Source organism: Nothobranchius furzeri, chromosome 13, assembly GCF_043380555.1.
Source record: "Nothobranchius furzeri strain GRZ-AD chromosome 13, NfurGRZ-RIMD1, whole genome shotgun sequence".
NCBI classification, from domain to species: Eukaryota; Metazoa; Chordata; class Actinopteri; order Cyprinodontiformes; family Nothobranchiidae; genus Nothobranchius; species Nothobranchius furzeri.
Genome location: NC_091753.1, coordinates 56,874,722 through 56,897,221, shown reverse-complemented (window position 1 = coordinate 56,897,221; position 22,500 = coordinate 56,874,722). Strand labels below are relative to the sequence as shown.

The following is a 22,500-nucleotide window of genomic DNA, read 5'->3' as shown; positions in this document are numbered from 1 at the left end:
TGTTGAGGCCGCTGTTGCTAGCTGTGGTCGCAAGGTGGCCGGTGCCAGTCGTGGTGGCAACCCCCGTACCCGCTGGTGGACACAAGAGTTTCGGGTAGCCGTCAGGCTGAAGGAGGCCTACAGGGCGTGGCTGGTCTGTGGGTCTCCGGAGGCAGCAGACAGGTACCGGATAGCCAAGCGGGGTGCAGCAGTGGCAGTTGCCGAGGCAAAATCTCGGGCGTGGGAGGAGTTTGGTGAGACCATGGAGAAAGACTATCGATCGGCTCCAAAGAGGTTCTGGCAAACTGTCTGGCGCCTCAGGAGAGGGAGGCAGCAACTCGCTCACACTGTTTACAGTGGGGATGGGGAGCTGCTGACGTCAACTCTCCGAAGTTTAGTTAGAGTTTATGCTTTAAAAAAGGAAGATGGGTGCACAACAAAATAAAAGCATTCTCATCATGAAGTCATTTTAACCATTTTTGGGATGGTTAGGATCAAACTGGTATCTGCTAAACACCTGAGCATGTTTAACGTTCATCAGCTGGAAGATTTAGATTTTTTAAAAAGTTTGTGCATCAAATTATGGGTGAAATCTGGTTTAAATAAACAACATAGAGAAAGGAAGAAAGACAGAAAGAACCAGAATCTGAGCAGAATGATTTCTTAATTGGCCCACTAATGAATCGTTCTGACAGAATCAAACCAAAAACCTTTGGGCTATGACCCGGGGACCAAAGCTTGATCCATGTTCAGAGGAGTTATTTTTCTGCTGTTTGTGGTGGGTTCTGGTTCAGTTCTGGGCCCATTCAGTTGTGTGAGGTGTTACCTGGGCTACTGGGAGATCTCTGGCTGCCTCGCCGTGACCCTTCAGGCATGATGTAATGATATCAGAGGAAACAGAAACCTGCAGAGAATAATGCAGTTAGAACCCCTGCTGGACACACACACACACACACACACACACACACACGGAGAGAGAGAGAGAGAGAGAGAGAGAGAGAGAGAGAGAGAGAGAGAGAGAGAGAGAGAGAGAGAGAGATAGAGAGAGAGAGAGAGACATAAGAAAAATCTTTTGCTTCTTTGTGTGGAAAGTGTGAGAACAGATGTAATGTTTGGCCGGAGAACAAGAATGTGCTGTCTTCATATTACCGTGTGTGTGTGTGTGTGTGTGTGTGTGTGTGTGTGTGTGTGTGTGTGTGTGTTAGTGCCTCCAACAGACTCATTGATACAGCTCCAGAACTCCAGGACTCGGACCAGCCCGTTGTACATGAACATGTGTTTCTGCAGCTGTCTAAAGACTGGTGATAGGGATGGTGTGTGTGTGTGTGTGTGTGGGGGGGGGGGGGGGGGGGGGGGGGATCTCAGAAAGCAGCTACAACAGAAACCAACTAGTTTAAATATGATTAAAATAAACAGTACACACTGTTTCGTCATGCTTCGCTTTAAGAGCGAAGACCGAAACACTGATCATCGCTCCTGAACAGAAAGTGCTTTTAACCAAACAACACCTCGGTTCCCTGAGCTCCTCAGTCCAGACCAGTCTCAGAAACCTTGGTGTTCTTTTTGACCAGTCCATGTCTTTGAGCTGCCACTCAAAACATTTAGTAAAGAACCGCTTTTATCAGTTGCGAAACATTTCCAAATTGAGGGCTTTTACTTCAAAATCGGACTTGGAGATGATTATCCATGCTTTTATTTCCTCTCGTTTAGATTATTGTAACTCTATCTTTACTTGTTTTAACAAATCAGATGTCAGTCGTCTCCAGCTGGTCCAGAACGATGCAGCAAGGCTTTTAACAGGAACCAACAGAAGGACTCACATAACACCGGCTTTATCTTCTTTACATTGGCTACCGGTCGAGTTTAGAATTGATTTTAAAATTTTAGTTTTGACTTTTAGAGCTCTTAATGGACAAGCTCCACAATATTTATTAGACCTTTAATCCCTCACTCTTCTGGCCGCACTCTACGGTCCTCGGGTCAGAACCTCATGAAGGTCCCTAAGACCAGATTTAAAACTAGAGGGGACCGGTCCTTTCAAGCTGTAGCTCCCAGACTTTGGAGCGCCCTGCCCTTGTTTCTTCGTGTGGCCGACTCGGTTGATTCTGTTAAAAAGCAGCTGAAGACACATTTATTTAGACAAGCTGTTATGTAAGTTAGCCTTGTGCTCCTGTCCTGTTTTGCCTTTTTATGTATGTTGTGAAGCACTTTGTGATGTTATCTGTGAAAAGTGCTTTATAAATAAAGTTTTACTTACTTTAAAGGGACTTTACGGAGTTTTGAATTTTTATGCTCGCGAGTGCCCCCTCAGGCCAAAAGCGTAACGGCAGCTTCAATAGTAGGCTCGTGCACGAGGCGCGCATGCTGTACGTGCACACTCCTTAACGAAAATAACAATTGAGACAGTCCCTTGTGTGTGTGTGTGTGTGTGTGTGTGTGTGTGTGTGTGTGTGTGTGTGTGTGTGTGTGTGTGTGTGTGTGTGTGTGTGTGTGTGTGTGTGTGTGAGCGGCCCGGAGGACAGAGGACAGGAGAACACGCAGCTAATTAATTAAATAATGTGGTTCTGTACCTTTCTCTTCAGCACAGCCGACAAAGGTTTATGATGGGTCAGTCCTCCTGCATGCTCAGATCATTCCCTTCCCTTGCTTGAAAAATTGTTCCAAAATGAAAGTTGAACCCACATCTTTTTTATTGTGAATTCAATGCCGTTCGGCGAGTCTCAAATAAAAATTTGGGCATCTTACTGTAAAAAAAAAAAATACCATTAATGTAAAAAATAAACTCTAAATAAACTATGTTCACATCCAGAATCAAACCCAGGTCTTCTGCACGGGAGTCCGACATCTTACTAGGAGAGTTACGAGGTGAGCTAAAGCACCAGTGACATCTTTTGTATCTGTAACATTTATATCCTTGATGACAGCTGAAACAACGTCCAAAGAACGGTTCAGAGTGAAAATGGCTATTTTGTTGCTAATTAGCAGGAAATATCTAGAAGAAAGTTCTACAGAAAGTAGCTAAGGGTCCTCAGAAATGTAGCTAGCTTTGTCACTAGGCGTTAGGAACAGCGACAAAGTGGCACTGCCTCTCTCTCTGCTGCTAAAGCTACGGATAGCAAATGCTACGGGCGATGCCTGAGCGTGAACGCGCATGAAGCAGCCTGCTCGACCCGAGCATCTCTCTGTTTCTGTGATTTTACAGAAAAACAGGCAATCACAGTAAAAATGCCAGGGCTCATTCTACAGGACCAGGGCATTGCAGGAGAATGTATGAAGAAGACATTTATTATTTCTATACATGTTTTGGCTGTCAAGCTTCCATAATGCCCCTTTAATCTGGTAAACAAACAGAACCAGTCGGAACCAAAGCAAACACCGACATAAGGGCAAACAGGTTAGTGAGTCAAACAGAAGAACACTTGTTGCGTTTTGTTTTCTTTCCTGTTTGAGGCTTTTGGGCTGCAGAGAGAGACCGACAGTCTGACCCAGAATATGCTGGACCCGGGCCAGAACTGCGGTCTACCAGAGGTGAAGTTACACAAAGGTTAAACACACACGCACACGCGCGTGTCTCCGTCACCTCAGAAAAATCCAACTTTCACCTAATTTCCTGGAAACGTTCAGAGTCAAAGACAGCTTCTGGCCACAATTATATAATCAATAAAAGGCAAACACTGTATTTATTCTTCGCTTTTCTGACATGAAAACAGAGAAATGGATCATTTTCACCCTCTAAAATAAACAATAAGTTAAAATAAAAGCTCCAGAAATTACCGGAAACTATATTAGATAAAGCTGAATTACATTCCTTTGTCCTCATTAAAATATGGGATCAGTCAATAACAACAGCGTCTAGTCATCCTGAAGGACGAGATCACAAACGATGAGCCTAACCCTAACGAGAGACACCCCACACACAACCCTAACCCTCCAGCAACACACACACATCAACAAAAACAACTGAAGGCTGAACCTCCGGGATGTTTCCGCCTGGAGACCAAAGGTCACAGAGGTCAGAGCGGATAGAGGTTCCTGCTTCAAAACACATTGTAGAGGTTGCGGGTTCAAATCTCACCACAAATAACTGGAACAGCCTGCTGAGCCAATCAGAACATCCCATTTCATAAAAGACCTAAACTTCCTGATCTGAGCCGAGGCCGTATGGCCAGTTTTCTGCGTCAGTCGTAGACCTCTGCGACCAAAGGCTCTCCTGCTCTTTGTTTTGGGAGGAATCCAGCGCGCCTGCACCAGTTATAGTGTAGGTAAAGATCGCTGCGCCCGCAAAGGAACAGGACATACGTCGCAAGAGGACTCGTTCGTGGTAAAAAAGTGAGAGAACATTTTTAAACTACACTTAAACGTAGGGATGTCCCATTCAGTTTTTTTTGCCCTCGAGTCCGAGTCCGAGTCATTTGATTTAGAGAATCTGCCGATACCGAGTCCCGATCCGATACTTTCGATGTATAAGAAAAAAAAAAAAGAAAGAAAAGGAAGAAACAGTTCCAGAATGTTCCTTATTTTTTATTTAATTACCTTTTTATTTTAATTTTTAACAACAGATCACTTCGGTGAGGTAGCTTGAACAATAAATAAATAACAAATTCTTCACTTTTGGACTTTATTGCAAATAAAAAAAGTCTAATATAAAAACAGATAGCACTTCAACTTAAAATACCTGGCAGGGGTCTATTTTGCCTCGGCCCCCAAAATGCTTACATACGCCCCTGGACATGGGACGGAGTTTTGAAGATGATCTGAGTTGTATCAACGATATAAATACTACATGCTGATAAATTATTGCTTCATACAGGTACAAATGTGTAGTGGGATATATCTACCTACATTTTAGTTTTTAAGAACTTTGTTTTGTTTTCTTGGTTTTTATTTTCCTGTCTTCCTGTCCTGTCTGTCTCTGACCTTCCTGTCCTGTCTGTCTCTGATCTTCCTGTCCTGTCTGTCTCTGATCTTCCTGTCCTGTCTGTCTCTGACCTTCCTGTCCTGTCTGTCTCTGATCTTCCTGTCCTGTCTGTCTCTGATCTTCCTGTCCTGTCTGTCTCTGATCTTCCTGTCCTGTCTGTCTCTGAGCTTCCTGTCCTGTCTGTCTCTGACCTTCCTGTCCTGTCTGTCTCTGATCTTCCTGTCCTGTCTGTCTCTGATCTTCCTGTCCTGTCTGTCTCTGACCTTCCTGACCTGTCTGTCTCTGATCTTCCTGTCCTGTCTGTCTCTGACCTTCCTGTCCTGTCTGTCTCTGATCTTCCTGTCCTGTCTGTCTCTGATCTTCCTGTCCTGTCTGTCTCTGACCTTCCTGTCCTGTCTGTCTCTGAGCTTCCTGTCCTGTCTGTCTCTGATCTTCCTGTCCTGTCTGTCTCTGATCTTCCTGTCCTGTCTGTCTCTGAGCTTCCTGTCCTGTCTGTCTTTGACCTTCCTGACCTGTCTGCCTCTGAGCTTCCTGTCCTGTCTGTCTCTGATCTTCCTGTCCTGTCTGTCTCTGATCTTCCTGCCCTGTCTGTCTCTGATCTTCCTGTCCTGTCTGTCTCTGATCTTCCTGTCCTGTCTGTCTCTGATCTTCCTGTCCTGTCTGTCTCTGAGCTTCCTGTCCTGTCTGTCTTTGACCTTCCTGACCTGTCTGCCTCTGAGCTTCCTGTCCTGTCTGTCTCTGATCTTCCTGTCCTGTCTGTCTCTGATCTTCCTGTCCTGTCTGTCTCTGATCTTCCTGCCCTGTCTGTCTCTGATCTTCCTGTCCTGTCTGTCTCTGATCTTCCTGTCCTGTCTGTCTCTGATCTTCCTGTCCTGTCTGTCTCTGAGCTTCCTGTCCTGTCTGTCTTTGACCTTCCTGACCTGTCTGCCTCTGAGCTTCCTGTCCTGTCTGTCTCTGATCTTCCTGTCCTGTCTGTCTCTGATCTTCCTGTCCTGTCTGTCTCTGATCTTCCTGTCCTGTCTGTCTCTGATCTTCCTGTCCTGTCTGTCTCTGACCTTCCTGTCCTGTCTGTCTCTGATCTTCCTGTCCTGTCTGTCTCTGATCTTCCTGTCCTGTCTGTCTCTGATCTTCCTGTCCTGTCTGTCTCTGACCTTCCTGACCTGTCTGTCTCTGATCTTCCTGTCCTGTCTGTCTCTGACCTTCCTGACCTGTCTGTCTCTGACCTTCCTGTCCTGTCTGTCTCTGACCTTCCTGTCCTGTCTGTCTCTGATCTTCCTGTCCTGTCTGTCTCTGATCTTCCTGTCCTGTCTGTCTCTGATCTTCCTGTCCTGTCTGTCTCTGACCTTCCTGTCCTGTCTGTCTCTGAGCTTCCTGTCCTGTCTGTCTCTGATCTTCCTGTCCTGTCTGTCTCTGATCTTCCTGTCCTGTCTGTCTCTGAGCTTCCTGTCCTGTCTGTCTTTGACCTTCCTGACCTGTCTGCCTCTGAGCTTCCTGTCCTGTCTGTCTCTGATCTTCCTGTCCTGTCTGTCTCTGATCTTCCTGTCCTGTCTGTCTCTGATCTTCCTGTCCTGTCTGTCTCTGATCTTCCTGTCCTGTCTGTCTCTGATCTTCCTGTCCTGTCTGTCTCTGATCTTCCTGCCCTGTCTGTCTCTGATCTTCCTGTCCTGTCTGTCTCTGATCTTCCTGTCCTGTCTGTCTCTGATCTTCCTGTCCTGTCTGTCTCTGATCTTCCTGCCCTGTCTGTCTCTGATCTTCCTGTCCTGTCTGTCTCTGATCTTCCTGTCCTGTCTGTCTCTGATCTTCCTGTCCTGTCTGTCTCTGATCTTCCTGTCCTGTCTGTCTCTGATCTTCCTGTCCTGTCTGTCTCTGACCTTTCTGTCCTGTCTGTCTCTGATCTTCCTGTCCTGTCTGTCTCTGATCTTCCTGTCCTGTCTGTCTCTGATCTTCCTGTCCTGTCTGTCTCTGATCTTCCTGTCCTGTCTGTCTCTGATCTTCCTGTCCTGTCTGTCTCTGATCTTCCTGTCCTGTCTGTCTCTGATCTTCCTGTCCTGTCTGTCTCTGAGCTTCCTGTCCTGTCTGTCTTTGACCTTCCTGACCTGTCTGCCTCTGAGCTTCCTGTCCTGTCTGTCTCTGATCTTCCTGTCCTGTCTGTCTCTGATCTTCCTGTCCTCTCTGTCTCTGACCTTTCTGTCCTGTCTGTCTCTGATCTTCCTGTCCTGTCTGTCTCTGATCTTCCTGTCCTGTCTGTCTCTGATCTTCCTGTCCTGTCTGTCTCTGATCTTCCTGTCCTGTCTGTCTCTGATCTTCCTGCCCTGTCTGTCTCTGATCTTCCTGTCCTGTCTGTCTCTGATCTTCCTGTCCTGTCTGTCTCTGACCTTCCTGTCCTGTCTGTCTCTGATCTTCCTGTCCTGTCTGTCTCTGACCTTTCTGTCCTGTCTGTCTCTGACCTTTCTGTCCTGTCTGTCTCTGATCTTCCTGTCCTGTCTGTCTCTGACCTTCCTGTCCTGTCTGTCTCTGATCTTCCTGTCCTGTCTGTCTCTGACCTTCCTGTCCTGTCTGTCTCTGATCTTCCTGTCCTGTCTGTCTCTCATCTTCCTGTCCTGTCTGTCTCTGATCTTCCTGTCCTGTCTGTCTCTGATCTTCCTGTCCTGTCTGTCTCTGATCTTCCTGTCCTGTCTGTCTCTGATCTTCCTGCATCTCCCAGTCCTCCAGAAAAACTGCAGTGCGAGCGCGTCGACACGTCATGCTCAAACACAGACAGAACTTACCGGAGAGAAAATGAGCGGACACGAACGACTGTGTGTTAATTATATATATTTTGGTGACGCCACTTAGAAACTTAGAAAATGTTACTGTGGCCGTGTGCAGAACGCAGCTGCAGTTCATGAATGATCAGCGGTCTGCCTGCTGCTCTGCATCTCTGCTCAGAAGAATCCCCGCTACGCTGAGTCCATATAAATAATATAATAAAGGTAGAAACTGGATCTCTCTTGTGCTCCTTCTGGGTGTGCAAGGTAAGGGCATCAGGGGAGCCCGACAACCTTTAAGGAGAACCAAGTTGCTCTCCTGTAATTTGAACCCAATATCCAACTCCGGATCGGGGCTTGGATCGGGAAGTAAAGCCCGAGTCCCGATCGGTCTGAAACTACGTGATCGGGGCCGATTTCCGATCATGTGATTGGATCGGGACATCCCTACTTAAATGCTGATTAGACACATCACTTATAGTCTGTTTGATGTATAGATCATTTAGTTTAATTTTCATGTATTTCTTTATGTTTTCTGATTCCTGTCTTCTTCTTCTTCCTGTGAGACTGGTGAGGCGGCGCCCTGGCGCCCCCTGTGGTTGAACCGCCTCTGATAATTACAGTTTTGGGCCGAATTATTGAATTTTAAGTCATTTGCACTAAACTGCCAAAATAAGGACTTCACATCTTCTTAAGAACTGGCTTTTAAGCACACAAAAATGTGAACACCTCTCATAATAATCACTGGATGTTTGTTTTCGGACTTTATTGTGTAACCTATAAGATTTATAGAGATTGATGGACATACGGCTACTTTGGATTCTTAAATGAGTTGCACGGTTATATGAATATATGTTTTTATGCTTTAATGGAGTAAGTGCAATGGTGTTGCGTTTCATTGTTGTATATTAATTCTTGTGCTATTTATTACGCTCATTTAATATATTCTTTCTTCTTAGCCGCCATGTGCTTAGTAGAACATCTTGCCACTGAACTACGGTTGAACATTAGCCTGCTGGCTAACACTGGCACATTTACAGAAACGATGATTAATGTGCACAGTCCTTAAATAAATAACAGTTTAAATAACCTGTCTACAGCACTATTAGACACCCACGTGTACAGGTTATCACCAAAAAAAGGTTGGCTTTGGCAAAACTCACAAGTCCTTTCTTAAGGAAAGCGATGTATGTGCGTCTTCTGCAACAGTGTTTGGTGAACTGCCTGCTGACCGACACCCGTCTGTGAGAATCAGGGGCGTGTCCCATGCCACCCTTGGAATCTGATTGGCCACACCACTGAATTTCCTTTAAATAGACTTGTCCACAAAAAGCTTGGGGTAAAAAAGAAAAAGCACGACCATTGGTGCCACCCATGCACAAAGAAGTGCACTACTTGGGCCACCCCATTTTAAAAGATCTGGCCACGCCACTGGTGAGAATGTCACGTTGCTCGGTGTCCAACAGCACGTGGAGACACTTTGAAAGGTAGGTCCCACCCAGTGACTGAGATCTGCCAATGGGTCGTGGCAAGGCAACATATTCACTCAGGGTTCTGCATTTTTCCAGCTGATCCGGGCCTTCAGAACCAAACTGGACCGGCTGAGTCATCTCCTCACGGACCTCTTCAATTAAATCCAAACACTCAGACACCTCTTCCTCCTCCTGTTTGTGTTTCTAACCTCCATCATAAACATTATTAGAATCTGTAGCTCGGTGTGCGGTCTCAGGACCAGAACCAGAACCAGAACACACACCTTTGGGTTTATTCTGAGCTCCAGCTGTTGTTTTAAGGTTGCGTCAAACTACAAATCAACTAAGCTTTAAAAAGTGCAGGTTTACAACAGCAGAGGAGGATTATGGGTAATGTGGTGATTCCTGTTTTCTGTCAGGATAACAGCGTGTCTGCGTGAGCTGCAGGAGAAAACGTGCTAAAGCTTCTTAGTTACCTTTTTAAACTATCTGACATTTTTAATTTCAAGTTTGTTTTGATGTGTAAAATGAGCCTAAACTCAGACTGGGTTTCGACCCTGTGACCTTTTCAACATGAAGATCTGCTCCTGTTCTCTGAACTGGTTTACTCGGCCGGAGGAATGAAAACAAGTGGGATGATTTTACAAGATTACATCGATTTACATGAATTTTATTGTAGATAAACTAAAACAACAGAAGTAACAACAGGAAATCTGCCTGGCTGATTCAGAACAAGCAGGATTTATTTCCACAACTTCAGAACTGTAACTAGATTTGTGCTGTTTTCTTTTGAATGGAAGGAAACAGAACTGCCTCAGAGGACGGCAGAACCATCGAGATGTCGGTCCATAAAAGTGTCATCAGGTGTGTGTGTGTGAGTGTGTGTGTGTGTGTGTGTGTGTGTGTGTGTGTGTGTGTGTGTGTGTGTGTGTGTGTGTGTGTGTGTGCGCAACAATAATGATGTTATTAAAAATATAATAATATAATTAATTAATAATTAATATAATAATAAAAATAATAATTATTATTATTATTATTATCATAAAAATATAATAATATAATTAATTCATTATTAATATAATAATAATAATAATAATAATTATTATTATTATTATTATTATTATTATTATTATTATTAAAGGGACTTTACACAGTTTTGAATTTTTATGCTCGCGATTGCCCCCTCAGGCCAAAAGCGTAACGGCAGCTTCAACAGTAGGCTCGTGCACGAGGCGCACATGCTGTACGTGCACGCTCCTTAACGAAAATAACAGCTGAGACAGTCAGCTCTGTGTGTGTGTGTGTGTGTGTGTGTGTGTGTGTGTGTGTGTGTGTGTGTGTGTGTGTGTGTGTGTGTGTGTGTGTGTGTGTGTGTGTGTGTGTGTGTGTGTGTGTGTGTGTGTGTGTGTGGCCCGGAGGACAGAGGACAGGAGAACACGCAGCTAATTAATTAAATAATTTGGTTCTGTACCTTTCTCTTCAGCACAGCCGACAAAGGTTTAAGATGGGTCAGTCCTCCTGCATGCTCAGATCATTCCCTTCCCTTGCTTGAAAATTTGTTCCAAAATGAAAGTTGAACCCACATCTTTTTTATCTGTGAATTCAATGCCGTTCGGCGAGTCTCAAATAAAAATTTGGGCATCTTACTGTAAAAAATATACCATTAATGTAAAAAAGAAATTCTAAATGAACCATGTTCACATCCAGAATCAAACCTGGATCTTCTGCACGAGAGTCTGACGTCAGCTGATGACAGCTGAAACAACGTCAAACCAAAGAACGGTTTGGAGTGAAAATGGCTATTTTGTTGCTAATTTGCAGGAAATATCTAGAAGAAAGTTCTACAGAAAGTAGCTAAGGGTCCTCAGAAATGTAGCTAGCTTTGTCACTAGGCGTTAGGAACAGCGACAAAGTGGCACTGCCTCTCTCTCTGCTGCTAAAGCTACGGATAGCAAACGCTACGGGCGATGCCTGAGCGTGAACGCGCATGAAGCAGCCTGCTCGACCCGAGCATCTCTCTTTTTCTGTGGTTTTACAGAAAAACAGGCAATCACAGTAAAACTGCCAGGGCTCATTCTACAGGACCAGGGCATTGCAGGAGAATGTATGAAGAAGACATTTATTATTTCTATACATGTTTTGGCTGTCACACTTCCATAATGCCCCTTTAATATTATTAACAGAACTTGTTTCTGACGTGATTTGAACTGAAACAGAAACCTGTTCAGTGACTCTTTCCAGCTAAAACTCAACCCCCTGACAGGCAAAGGAGCGTGGACTTGAACCCACAACCTTTGAATTTCTTTCTTTTTTGATTGCGCCACAGAGCCTGCCACCTAATCTGAGCTCCTCGTGTGAATGTCTCACCATCACACTGATGGACACTTCACAAACACAAAAGCCTTTTCCAGCTCTGACTTGGTAGGAGGTTTTTTCTGTCAGGAAACGTCCTGGCACCAGAGATAAAACTGGGTCAAAGGTCCGTCAAAGTTCGAAGGAAACCTCCTTCATACCCAGAACCCGTCGATGAAGATGTTTACACCAAACTGAATTAATTTTAACAAACATAAATCTGAGGCATCTCAGTGGGATTTGAACCTGCATCAAACAAACACAAATGAATGAAACAAATCAGATCCTAACAGATAAGAACAGCTGATCAATAAAACCACAGCAAAAAAAAAAAACAACAACAGAACATTCACAGACCAATGCCAAGGCACAACAGTGGGTCATTAGACACAGTTTATAACGGGAGAGGCAAAGCCCGTCTGACCAAAAGAGGAATTGAGTTTGAGTGGAGGGGCAGCACATAAAAGACCATTTGCCTCATGATTTCTATCTCATCCGAGGTGTGGAGAACAGCCGCAGACCGCAGCACATGCACTGGGACATGAGGGGCGAGGACATCAGACAGTTGGGGAGGTGCCAGGCTGTTGAGCGCCTTGAACATGAAGATCAGGACCTTGAAACGCACCCTTAAAGTTCACTGGAAGACAGTGAAATTGCTCAAGCATCAGAGTAACGTGGCAATGATGGTCAGCGCTGGTTAGGAAACTGGCAGCAGCATTCTGAACAACCTGTAGCTTATTTAAGGCCAAGACAAGGGTACCGATCAAAAGTGCATTCACGCAGTCTAAGCAAGGTGTTATGGACGCATGAATAATGGATTCTAAGTGCATCCATTTAAGGATTGTTAGTAAAGGCAATTGGAAAAAGCATGATCTGACCACCAAGATCATTTGGGGAACCACTGAGAGACCAGCAGCCAGTTTTACCCCAAAGCTAGTCACACATCGGTTCAGGAAGGTTATGGGTGGGGGACGTTCCTCGGAAAAAAAAGCACTGCCTCAGATTTGTTTATTTGCAGGAAGTTAGCCACTAACCAGCCATTTACCTCAGCCAATCACTCGGAATTAAGTGTGCCAGCATTTGGTGTGTCCACTGCCACATATCCCTGACTACCATCAGCATAAACGTGGTAACTGAGAGCAGTTGTTGCAGCAGAAGGCCATGATCCACAGTAGGGTTGTCACGGTAACCGGTATAGCGGTAAACCCCGGTAAAAAAGTTTGCAATAAAAATAACCGTCCAGTTTTTAATAAACTAAATTATCTCGGTGGGTTTACCGTGGCCGCGGTTTCGGCGCGGTGACCCTTACCAGCCACCGTCGCTTCAGCTGAAGTTCCCGCGGCGCGCACACGCACTTTTTAGTTTGCAACGGCACCAAAACTTTGAAGCTGAAATAATGGCCGAAGGAGGAGACGGCAGCGCCCAGGACATCTATCAGCCCTCAAAGAAGACTAAATCGGAAGTATGGGCATATTTGGGATTTCTGAAAAATGCTGAGGGACAGTTAGTAGAAGACGGCTATCCCGTTTGCAGAACGTGCAGGAAACAAGTGTCTGCAAAAGGCAGCAACACTTCGAATCTAATGGCACATCTGCGTGACCATCACCCACGTCTCCACAGCCAGTGCAAGGTAAGATAACATTAGCATTTTAGCTGAAATGCATGACGTGAGGACTTTTGGTTGAGGGAGAATGCAACGAGTCACTATATACTGCAGCCGCAGCGTCCTCTGCCAGCAGTTAAACCGTGTCACGGACACCCTGTTGCTGGATGAAGCATCTTATTTGTTGATGATGAAGAGAAATATACAATTAGTTCCTTGTCATTGATTTGTTTACTTATTCAATGCCATTTATACTTGAACATTTGGATTTGATTACATAGTGTAGTAGTTATTTTAGTAATTTGTTTAAAGTGGATATTTATTTTAAATACATATTTTTTAAGGTTGACTTGTACAGTGTTCAAGTCAAGAGTGGACTGGAGTTTTAGATTTTCATTTTGATAATGAAGAAAACAAGTATATGAGAAAACAAGTGGTGCTTCTTTGATTTGTTTACATATTGTTTATGTTTTGAATGTTTGGATTTGTATAATTTAAACCTGCACTGATTACTGTAACAAGTTCCAGAAAAATAAGCTATTTGTTCCTTTACTTGTGAAAAGTTGCACTTTTGCTAAGGCTTTGTGTTATTTTAGGTTTAATAAACACTGTTAAACCTTTTCAGAACTATTTCAGTTTGTGTAGAACAGGACTATCAATGCTTTCTGAACATATGCAACACCGTTTAAAAAATACCGCGATAATACCGAAAACCGTGATAATTTTGGTCACAATAACCGTGAGGTTAAATTTTCATACCGTGACAACCCTAATCCACAGTATCAAACGCTGCAGAGAGATCTAACAAGAGCAACAGCACATGGGACCCAGAGTCAGGAACAAGAATGTCATTCAGCGTAAGAATGAGAGCTGATCTGATGCTGAGGCCGACTGAAACATGGCCAGCAGTAAGTATGATCAATGACACTCCCTCCTCGATGTGTGTGTGTCAGGAAGAGCGGTAAACCTCAGATCTCACACACACACACACACACACACACACACACACACACACACACACACACACACACACACACACACAACTAAATTAGCACACTAATTATTGTAAACACCTCCCTTTAGTAACCTTGGAAACCGTCCCGCCACATCCCATAATTACTGGGCAGATATTAAAACTGCTTCCAAATAGTTGAGATGTTTGGGGTGTGTTCAGATTCTGTTTGTCTCTTTGGGTCTGGACCAGAATGAAGCAGTCCGGTTTGGTTCCAGGATCCAATCAGAAGGTCTGGAGGTGACGATGATGAGTTCACTGTTCCCTGTCTTTGTGAATTTAACGTTCTGAATAAACAGGAAAAAAAAATCCCTAACCCGCAACCTTTGGGCACCATTCATTTCATTTCATTTATTTATTTATTTATAAAGCCCCTTCTGCGACCAGGGGCGGATTTAGGACTGAAGAAGATCCGGGGCTTAACACACACACACGTGACACGCACTAGTCAACATCATATTTGTCTTGTACCACATAATTTTTAATCTGAAGCTACATATGAAGCATTTTCAGGGCAGAGTATTGTTCCTGTTAGTGTTTAGTGTGAGATGATAGTAAATATTCCCTTTCTTTCTCCAACAACTTTACCTGATAGTAAGCTAACTTTAGGCAAACCAGCACAACAAATATTTTCAAATAAGACTCACAAACCTGAGTCAGCACCAGTCTCATCAAAGCTGGGGTTCTGTCGCCGTACTTTTGGTCTAAAAAACGTCCTTATGTCCATCTTCACTCATGCGTTTCAGGCAGAGAGTGTAGAAGGAGCCGGCTGCTGAAGGGCTTCTTCTTCAGTGGTGGAGGCTCAGGCAGGCTGTATTCAAACTACTGCCAGCTGCTCCCTCTCTGTTGGACTTTGGTACTGCATGTTACTTCCACGTTTTAAATCCGGGGCTTTTCATGAAACATCCGGGGCTTCAGCCCAAGTAGCCGGGCCTAACGCCGCCCCTGTCTGCGATCAATGCAGACGCCCAAGGTGCTGAACACAACACAATTAAAACATAAAACCATCAGAATAAAATGTAGCAATCGTAAAACCAACACAAAAAATAATTAAGAGCGGAAAGTAAAAACAAAAATTAAATCCTAAAAAAGATTAAGAGGCCGGGGCAACAAAACCAGGCAAAATTTGCTAATCCTGGAATGCCTTGACAAAAAAATGGGTCTTAAGGCGAGTCTTAAAAGCCCCCACTGAGGGTGACTGACCTACCACCAAAGGCAACTGGTTCCAAAGTGCAGGTGCCAACACCGAGAACGCACGGTCCCCCCGTGACCTGCACTTAGTGCGTGGAACCATCAACAGCTCCCTGCCGGCTGAGTGAAGGGCCCGCGAGGGGGTATGTCTGTGCAAAAGGTTGCCAAGATATGCTGGAGCAGTTCCTTGTAAGGCCTTGTATGCCAGTACCAAGACCTTAAATTTTGCCCTGTATTGCACAGGCAGCCAATGAAGGGATGCCAACACGGGGGTGATATCCTCCCTGCGCCTAGTGCCTGTCACAAACCTAACGGCTGAGTTTTCTGCTAACTGCTAGCGTGCTACCGCACCCTGACTGAGGCCGGTATACAATGCATTGCAGTAGTCGAGCCTTGAAAGAACAAAAGCATGTGTGACAGTCTCTAGATGTACTCTGGACAGCAGGGACTTAATTCCGGCTAGTCGGTGTAAGTTAAAAAAAAACATGATCGCACAACCTGGTTGATTTGCGCGTCGAATTTAAGGGCTGAGTCCAGTTGTACTCCCAAATTTCGGATGGTGGTCTTCACATTAGATTCTAAAGGGTCCAGATTCACAGCATCACATGGGTGTGTAGACATGCCAGGGCTAAGTATAATTACTTCCGTCTTAGCGTCATTCATATGTAAAAAGTTTGTAGCCATCCAGGAGCGCACATCCTTTGATACTGATCCATCGACCCCCCGCTGAAGGGGGAGGTAGAGCTGACAATCGTCAGCATAAAAATGAAAACGCATGCCAAACCGCCGAAGAAGATTCCCCAACGGTATTAGGTAGATGGCAAAAAGAAGTGGACCCAGTACAGACCCCTGTGGCACACCCCACTTGAGTCCCGCCCAGGTCGAGGAAGTTTCACCTACACTGACACAAAAACTCCTGTCGGATAAGTAGGAGCGTAGCCATTGTAGGGCTGCACCGGTAAATCCCGCCCAGTGTTGTAGCCGATCTAAAAGTATGTCGTGATCGACCGTGTCAAAGGCCGCAGACAGATCTAACATCAAAATAACGACTAGCATCCCCCCCCGTCACAAGCTAAAAAAAACACCATTAAGAACCATTAAAAGTGCAGTCTCAGTACTGTGGCCCCACCATTTCACTGGTCTAGAGGTCTAAAGCTTGGTTTATGCTTGACGCAGTCACTCTCCGCTTGGTGATGCGGCTCGCGGATGGAATGCGCTTCACAACTCGCAGCGTTTATGGTTCATGCGGCTCGTCTCTGCGGTGAGCCAATATTCTCCCAAACTGTAGGGGGCAGCATGGAGCTCTACGGCATGCATCCAACACTACACCATAGTAGAAGTAGAAATTACTGTTTACAACATGGCATTCCAGCATTTTTAGCAGCGTCCTCATCTTTTCCGGCAGTGCGAGCCATTTCTCTCCAAGAATTATTAACAACATGTTGATCACGGTGATCTCTGAGAGCTGAATCATACAAATGTCTGTATTTACGAACCTCTGCCATACTAGTTCTTGCCAGTCCGCCATGTTTTTCCGCGTCCGACCGTCCGCGTGGTTAGAAAATTTCCTAGGTGCGCGGTGCGGAAAGTTTGGGCCGTGCGGAGGCGCGGTGGAGGGGCATGGTTGTTAAAATGACGTAATTTTGCCACGCTGAGCCGTGCGGACCTCGCGGACGCGTCAAGCATAAACCAACCTTTATGCTCCTCAGAGCCACGAGACACTCAACACAGGAGACATCTCTGGTGCCCCGAAGGAGCGGGTTAAGGTGGCCCAGTACTGGACCCATCAGGGAAAGCAGACCTGGACTGGGAAACGGTCTGAGTCAGACCGAACTGCACGTGACCCGAAGTGCTGAAATTCTGGTTTGTGTCAGTTTAATTTGATTTATCAAAACATTATTTAGTTTATTTATTTAAACTCGACTGTTGCTTTTTAACAGACTTGGCATCCCAGCGGGCGGTGTGCCTGACTGATATGCTGCTTTGCACAGGTTCGACCTCCAGCAGTAACTTTTTTCATCTGCCCTTGCCAGTATTGTGCTTTCAACCCTTTATTGGTAAACTCTTTAAAATATAAGGACTAATATTTGTTTTTTTTTACTTTCTTTGTTTGCGTATTTAGCCCGTCTGTGTGAGGTGAGCAGAGTATCAACTAACAAGCTTCTTAGAAAAGACCAAACTCAAGACACAAAATATGTAGCAGAAAATTACCAATAAAACTAAAATATAAACAAATAAAATCTGCTGCAGCTGGCTAAATAATTCCTGCCAACAGCAGGAGTCGACCCGGCATCAGGACATGGCAAACCAGATGAAAGGGAGACGCTTTAAGCACTGGACTAAGGACAGAGGAGAACCTAATCTGTGTAAGACGCTGTTGTTGGTGCGTTTGTTTTGGAGCCGGCTGAGCTTCACAGAAACAGACCGTTTCATTTCAGGGCAAAAAATCAGGCCGACGAAAAGAAGAACTCATGTTTTAGCTAAAATGACTTGTTGATATTGCCAGTATGTACATTTTATCTTCTATTGTGCCTTTTCTAAGGTTAAAAATAGCAGATCTGGCTCCTTTAAATCACTTTATCATACAGAAGAATTTGAACCATCAACCACCACAGATTCATTTCAGCAAATTTCAATATTTCTGTTCTGTATAAATGTCGTCGTCTTCCTCCGCTTATCCGGGTCCGGGTCGCGGGGGCAGCATCCCAACTAGGGAGCTCCAGACCGTCCTCTCCCCGGCCACCTCCACCAGCTCCTCCGGCAGGACCCCAAGGCATTCCCGGAGCAGATTGGAGATGTAACCTCTCCAACGTGTCCTGGGTCGACCCGGGGGCCTCCTGCCGGCAGGACATGCCCCAAACACCTCCCCAGGGAGGAGTCCAGGAGGCATCCTGACCAGATGCCCAAACCACCTCAACTGGCTCCTTTTGATCCGGAGGAGCAGCGGTTCTACTCCGAGTCCCTCCCGAATGTCCGAGCTCCTCACCCTATCTCTAAGGCTGAGCCCGGCCACCCTACGGAGGAAACTCATTTCGGTCGCTTGTATAAACGTCAGTTTTATTTAAACTGGGATCCTAAATTAAAGGAACATAGACATCCAATAGAGAGGATTTTTAAAACCTCTCACATACGGATTCGGATGAGCATCCGAACTTCAGCTGGAGGTCCAGCAGACGGAGGGGCCGGTGGGGGGGTTCGTCTGACTGATGGATGGAAAGAGGAAGAAGCTCTCAGATCTTCAGCTACGTTTTGAAATCCACAAACCAAATCCTGCAGGACTTCGGCAGAAATTAGTGTCATTTATTCTGGGAAGTTTTGAGTCCTTCCAGAGGAACCTCCGGGTGTGGAGGGCGTGAGAAACACATCAACATACACGCCTGCAGCCCAGGATTTACAGTAGATCCAGACCCCCAAACAAGAACCAGATCAATAAATCCTTCAGAGGAAGGCCGTAGGGGGTTATTTCAGGCACTAATCGAAGCGACGGATTGGACAGAATCCCTGAGCAGAATCAGAGACCTTCAAACCTGCACATGTGACAGATTCTGTTACATCCCATAAACGAAGAGAGACTGAGATCTGAAGAGTTCATTAACTGACTTCCTGGTGCTCTGTTGTTGCTTTCATGATACAAAACAAATACATAAAAAAGCTCCTACAACTCAAGGGATGAGCCAGAGGTGAGTGACACATTCTACACAGTAAAACTGACTCTGGTGGGACTCAAACCCACAACCTCTGATTTCCTTCTTCGAAGCACATCTCTGTTGCACAGCAGAGCCTCTTAGACGTAATCTCAAACCCATGAAAGTGTTTCACCTTCATTCAGGTGGTTCAGTCCTGACGATCATCTGGACGGCCTCTCAGATCCGAGTTCTGGTACCTTATGGATTAGATCCTGTTTCCTAAAACTTCCCCATCCTGATTCCGGCCCCTGGAGAATATTTTATGTCTGAAGCGTCTTTTGTCCCCCATCAGTTTGTAAAAGACAACAAACATTCTGAAGAATGTGAAGACTTCAGGACAAGGCTCCACGGTTCTGGACTGACTGAGTCCAGGAATGTGTTCAGTTCTGGACTCTGTCTTTTTTTTTTTACAGTTTGTGTTTTAACAAGCAGCTCCGTCTCCCTGGCATTCCAGGATTAAACTTTGTTTTTAGAGGGAATGTCTGTCTAGTAAGACACCATGTCCCTCCGAGTCCCCCGGACTCCTGAAACTTTGGGAATAACTAAAATAAAGACAGACACACAAAATAATTTAAGGAAAGTTCCTAATTAGCAGCAATCAGCTGATTTTAGACCCGAAACAGATCAGGTCCGGGTCCCAAACTGTGACCCCAGGAGGTTCTGAGACACACCAGGTCCTGATGATGAAGAAAAGGGTTCAGTCTGAGATCTGGTCCTCAGGTGAGCCACCTGGAAGCTTCATCAACATCCTCCTCCTCATCATCATCTTCATCAGATTCAGACTAAAACCAGTGTGTGTGTGCGTGTGTGTGAGTGTGTGTGTGTGTGTGTGTGCGTGCGTGTGCGCGCGCGTGTGTGTGTTGGGGGGTCTACCTCGGAGACATGAACGTCCTGCAGGCTTCTCTCCGTCTCTTTCTGGTTCCGTTCGCTGTTCCGATCCAACTTCCAAACGCATCGAACTCCCAAGTGCTCCACTCCCAGCCTCTCCTGCTATTCCCGATCACATGAACACACAGTCCGTCCTCCGGTTCGGCCGGTACCGGGCAAAACTTTACGCACCACAAGGAAAAACTGAATCCATCAGACCGAAAAGTTCCGCCTCCACACCGGCTTCCACAGTTCGGTAAAGAACCGACATCTGTCTGAGGAAACGGATCCGGAGATTTGGAGGGAGGCAGCAGCGGCTCCGACCCGGTTTGGTGCCGCAGGAGAGGAGGAGAGCAGAAGGGAGGAGGAGGAGGAGGAGGAGGAGGAGGGAGGTCCAAGAGAAACAAGGAGAGAGATTGGTGACAAACTTCCAGCTTCCATAAAAGTTTAAAATCTGCAGATTTTTGTTCTAAACGTCACCTTGAAGACCTGCAGGAAACGAATTAGGATTCATTCTATCGACAAATCAGGTTTGTGTCTATAACTAAAACTCTCAAAAATATACAAACAGTTCACAAATGAAAGATTTTAATTATAAAAACAAAAGTTCCACACAGATCGTTGCTGTTTGGCTCTTTGGAGATTCTCAAGTTTAAAAAACTTTTATGACTTTTATGTTTTATGGGTCAGAACAGCTGCTGGTAAACCAACAAACAACACAAAGGTAAACACCTAGTCGTCATGGCAACCACGTGGAGATCAGACATCACATTGTGTCAGAGTGATGAAAGCAGTCACCATGACAACATGAGATCTGTGAGCTCAGACAGGCCCAGTAGCCTCCAGGTGTTTTTCGCCAGACAGGTGAACGGATCTGAACGGGAGGCGGGTTCTGGTCCGGTTTGAAAATTCTACTAAGAAAATTAATTTCAGTAAAATGAAATAATATATATTCATGATTAAATAAATGAAAAACAGTAAAAAGATCCTGAATCATTTGGATTCAGAAGAAACAAGAAAAGGTTCTTTGTTTGGAACATCTGGTCCAACCAGAAGCCCCATCTGGACCAGTTAGGGCTGTGTACTGGACACACACACACACACACACACACACACACACACACACACACACAAAGTGCGGACAGTAAAACACAAACAGTGAAGGCAAACAGAACCAGAACCAACCCTGTTAACACATTCCTTGTCCCACTTTCCCTTCAACCATCACCTCAGAGAGAGAGAGAGAGAGAGAGAGAGAGAGAGTGTGTGTGTGTGTGTGTGTGTGTGTGTGTGTGTGAGCGTGTGTGAGTGTGTGTGTGTGTGTGTGTGTGTGTGTGTGTGTGTGTGTGTGTGTGTGTGTGTGTGTGTGTGTGTGTGTGAGCGTGTGTGAGTGTGTGTGTGTGTGTGTGTGTGTGTGTGTGTGTGTGTGTGTGCGTGCGTGCGTGCTTGGGTCAGAAGGTCATCAGGAAACAAAAGGTGCTATGGTGGCTTTAGAGACGTTCTGGATCCAAACAGGACCTGGTCTCTGATAACACTTCCTGTTTGTGTTTCAACAATAAAAGCTGTTTCTTTTTTTATCCTGATTCTAAATTAGATCACAAGATTAAATGATTTGAAGGAACAACATGGCTGCAGAACGTTTAGACGATGAAATCCAGATGTTTCAGTCAGAAAAACATGAACAGCAACAAAAAAAATAACATCTAGTCTGCTGCCTCGAGTCAGACCACTGCCGAGTCTCGAGTCAGATGAGACTCGTATGAAGTCAGCGTTGTTCCGGATGATATTCCATCTCTGGAGTTTCCACTGCTGATCAGAGCGGCCATGTTGGCTCTGAGTACCGACTCATTACGGGATATCCGAGTAAATGAGAGGCTGTGTGTGTGTGTGTGTGTGTGTGTGTGTGTGTGTGTGTGTGTGTGTGTGTGTGTGTGTGTGTGTCTTTTCCAACATCTGTATTAAATAATTGCAGCACACACTCAGTAAATGAACTTTATTTGAAAGCAATTTTCCTTCAGAGAGACAGAAGAGAAAACTTGGTGTTTAAATGAGGACTCGTCACACATCTGTCCAGATGTTGGTCCTGATCACACAGCCAATAATGACTAATGAGTTCCTATTATCCATTATTACTGGATGTAGTCTACTGGTTCTGTGGGAAAAGGTTACATTCTAGTTTTGGTGTTCTTTTGGTTTCTTGTTGTTGGTGAAGCAGCAGATTTAGTTCATTAAGTCAGAATCCTGTTCGCTGCTCTTTAATTAGGACGGAAGACGAGAGGTTTTTCTCTCTGCTCCTTATTACAGGCTCACACTGAACGACCTAATCTCTCTCCATCTCTGCCAATAAGCACTTACAGCTGTGGTATGTGCTGAGTGTCCCTGTGAGGACCTTCTAGGGATCCGGACACTTTTTCCCATCCCAGCTACGTGATCGGACCCCCGCAGGGCTCTTTAAGGGGCTCTGGTTCTGTTTCAGGGTCCAGGTTGGACTCAGGTTTAAGCTGTGGTTCCTCACAAAGGCAGAGATCCCAACACGTCTGCGTTCTTGTGACCTAGATGTTGGTCACGTTGTGGTTTCTGGAGCTGGACCAGACCAGCGAGCCTCAACACCGCAAGCACGGAGTCGGCCAAGAGAGAAATAAGGAGACACTTACGAGCACGGCCACCAGAATG

General features: G+C 45.3%; 1 protein-coding gene across 3 annotated transcripts in view; it reads right to left on the bottom strand.

Annotated features, from left to right (window-relative positions):
* Window positions 1-20,188, bottom strand: part of plekhg2 (pleckstrin homology domain containing, family G (with RhoGef domain) member 2) — a 63,417-nt gene extending 43,229 nt beyond the window's left edge. The window contains exons 1-3 of one of the 3 annotated variants that reach the window (XM_070543653.1): window positions 19,834-20,188; window positions 14,735-15,059; window positions 806-883 (exon numbers count right to left, since the gene is read on the bottom strand). In XM_070543653.1, the coding sequence (XP_070399754.1) occupies window positions 806-854 (49 nt within the window). In that variant the 5' untranslated portion in view covers window positions 855-883; window positions 14,735-15,059; window positions 19,834-20,188. Of the gene's footprint in view, window positions 1-805; window positions 884-14,734; window positions 15,060-19,833 lie in introns of those variants that run through there. The other 2 variants (XM_070543652.1, XM_070543654.1) reach the window with 2 other exon arrangements.
* Window positions 20,189-22,500: the final 2,312 nt, after the last annotated feature.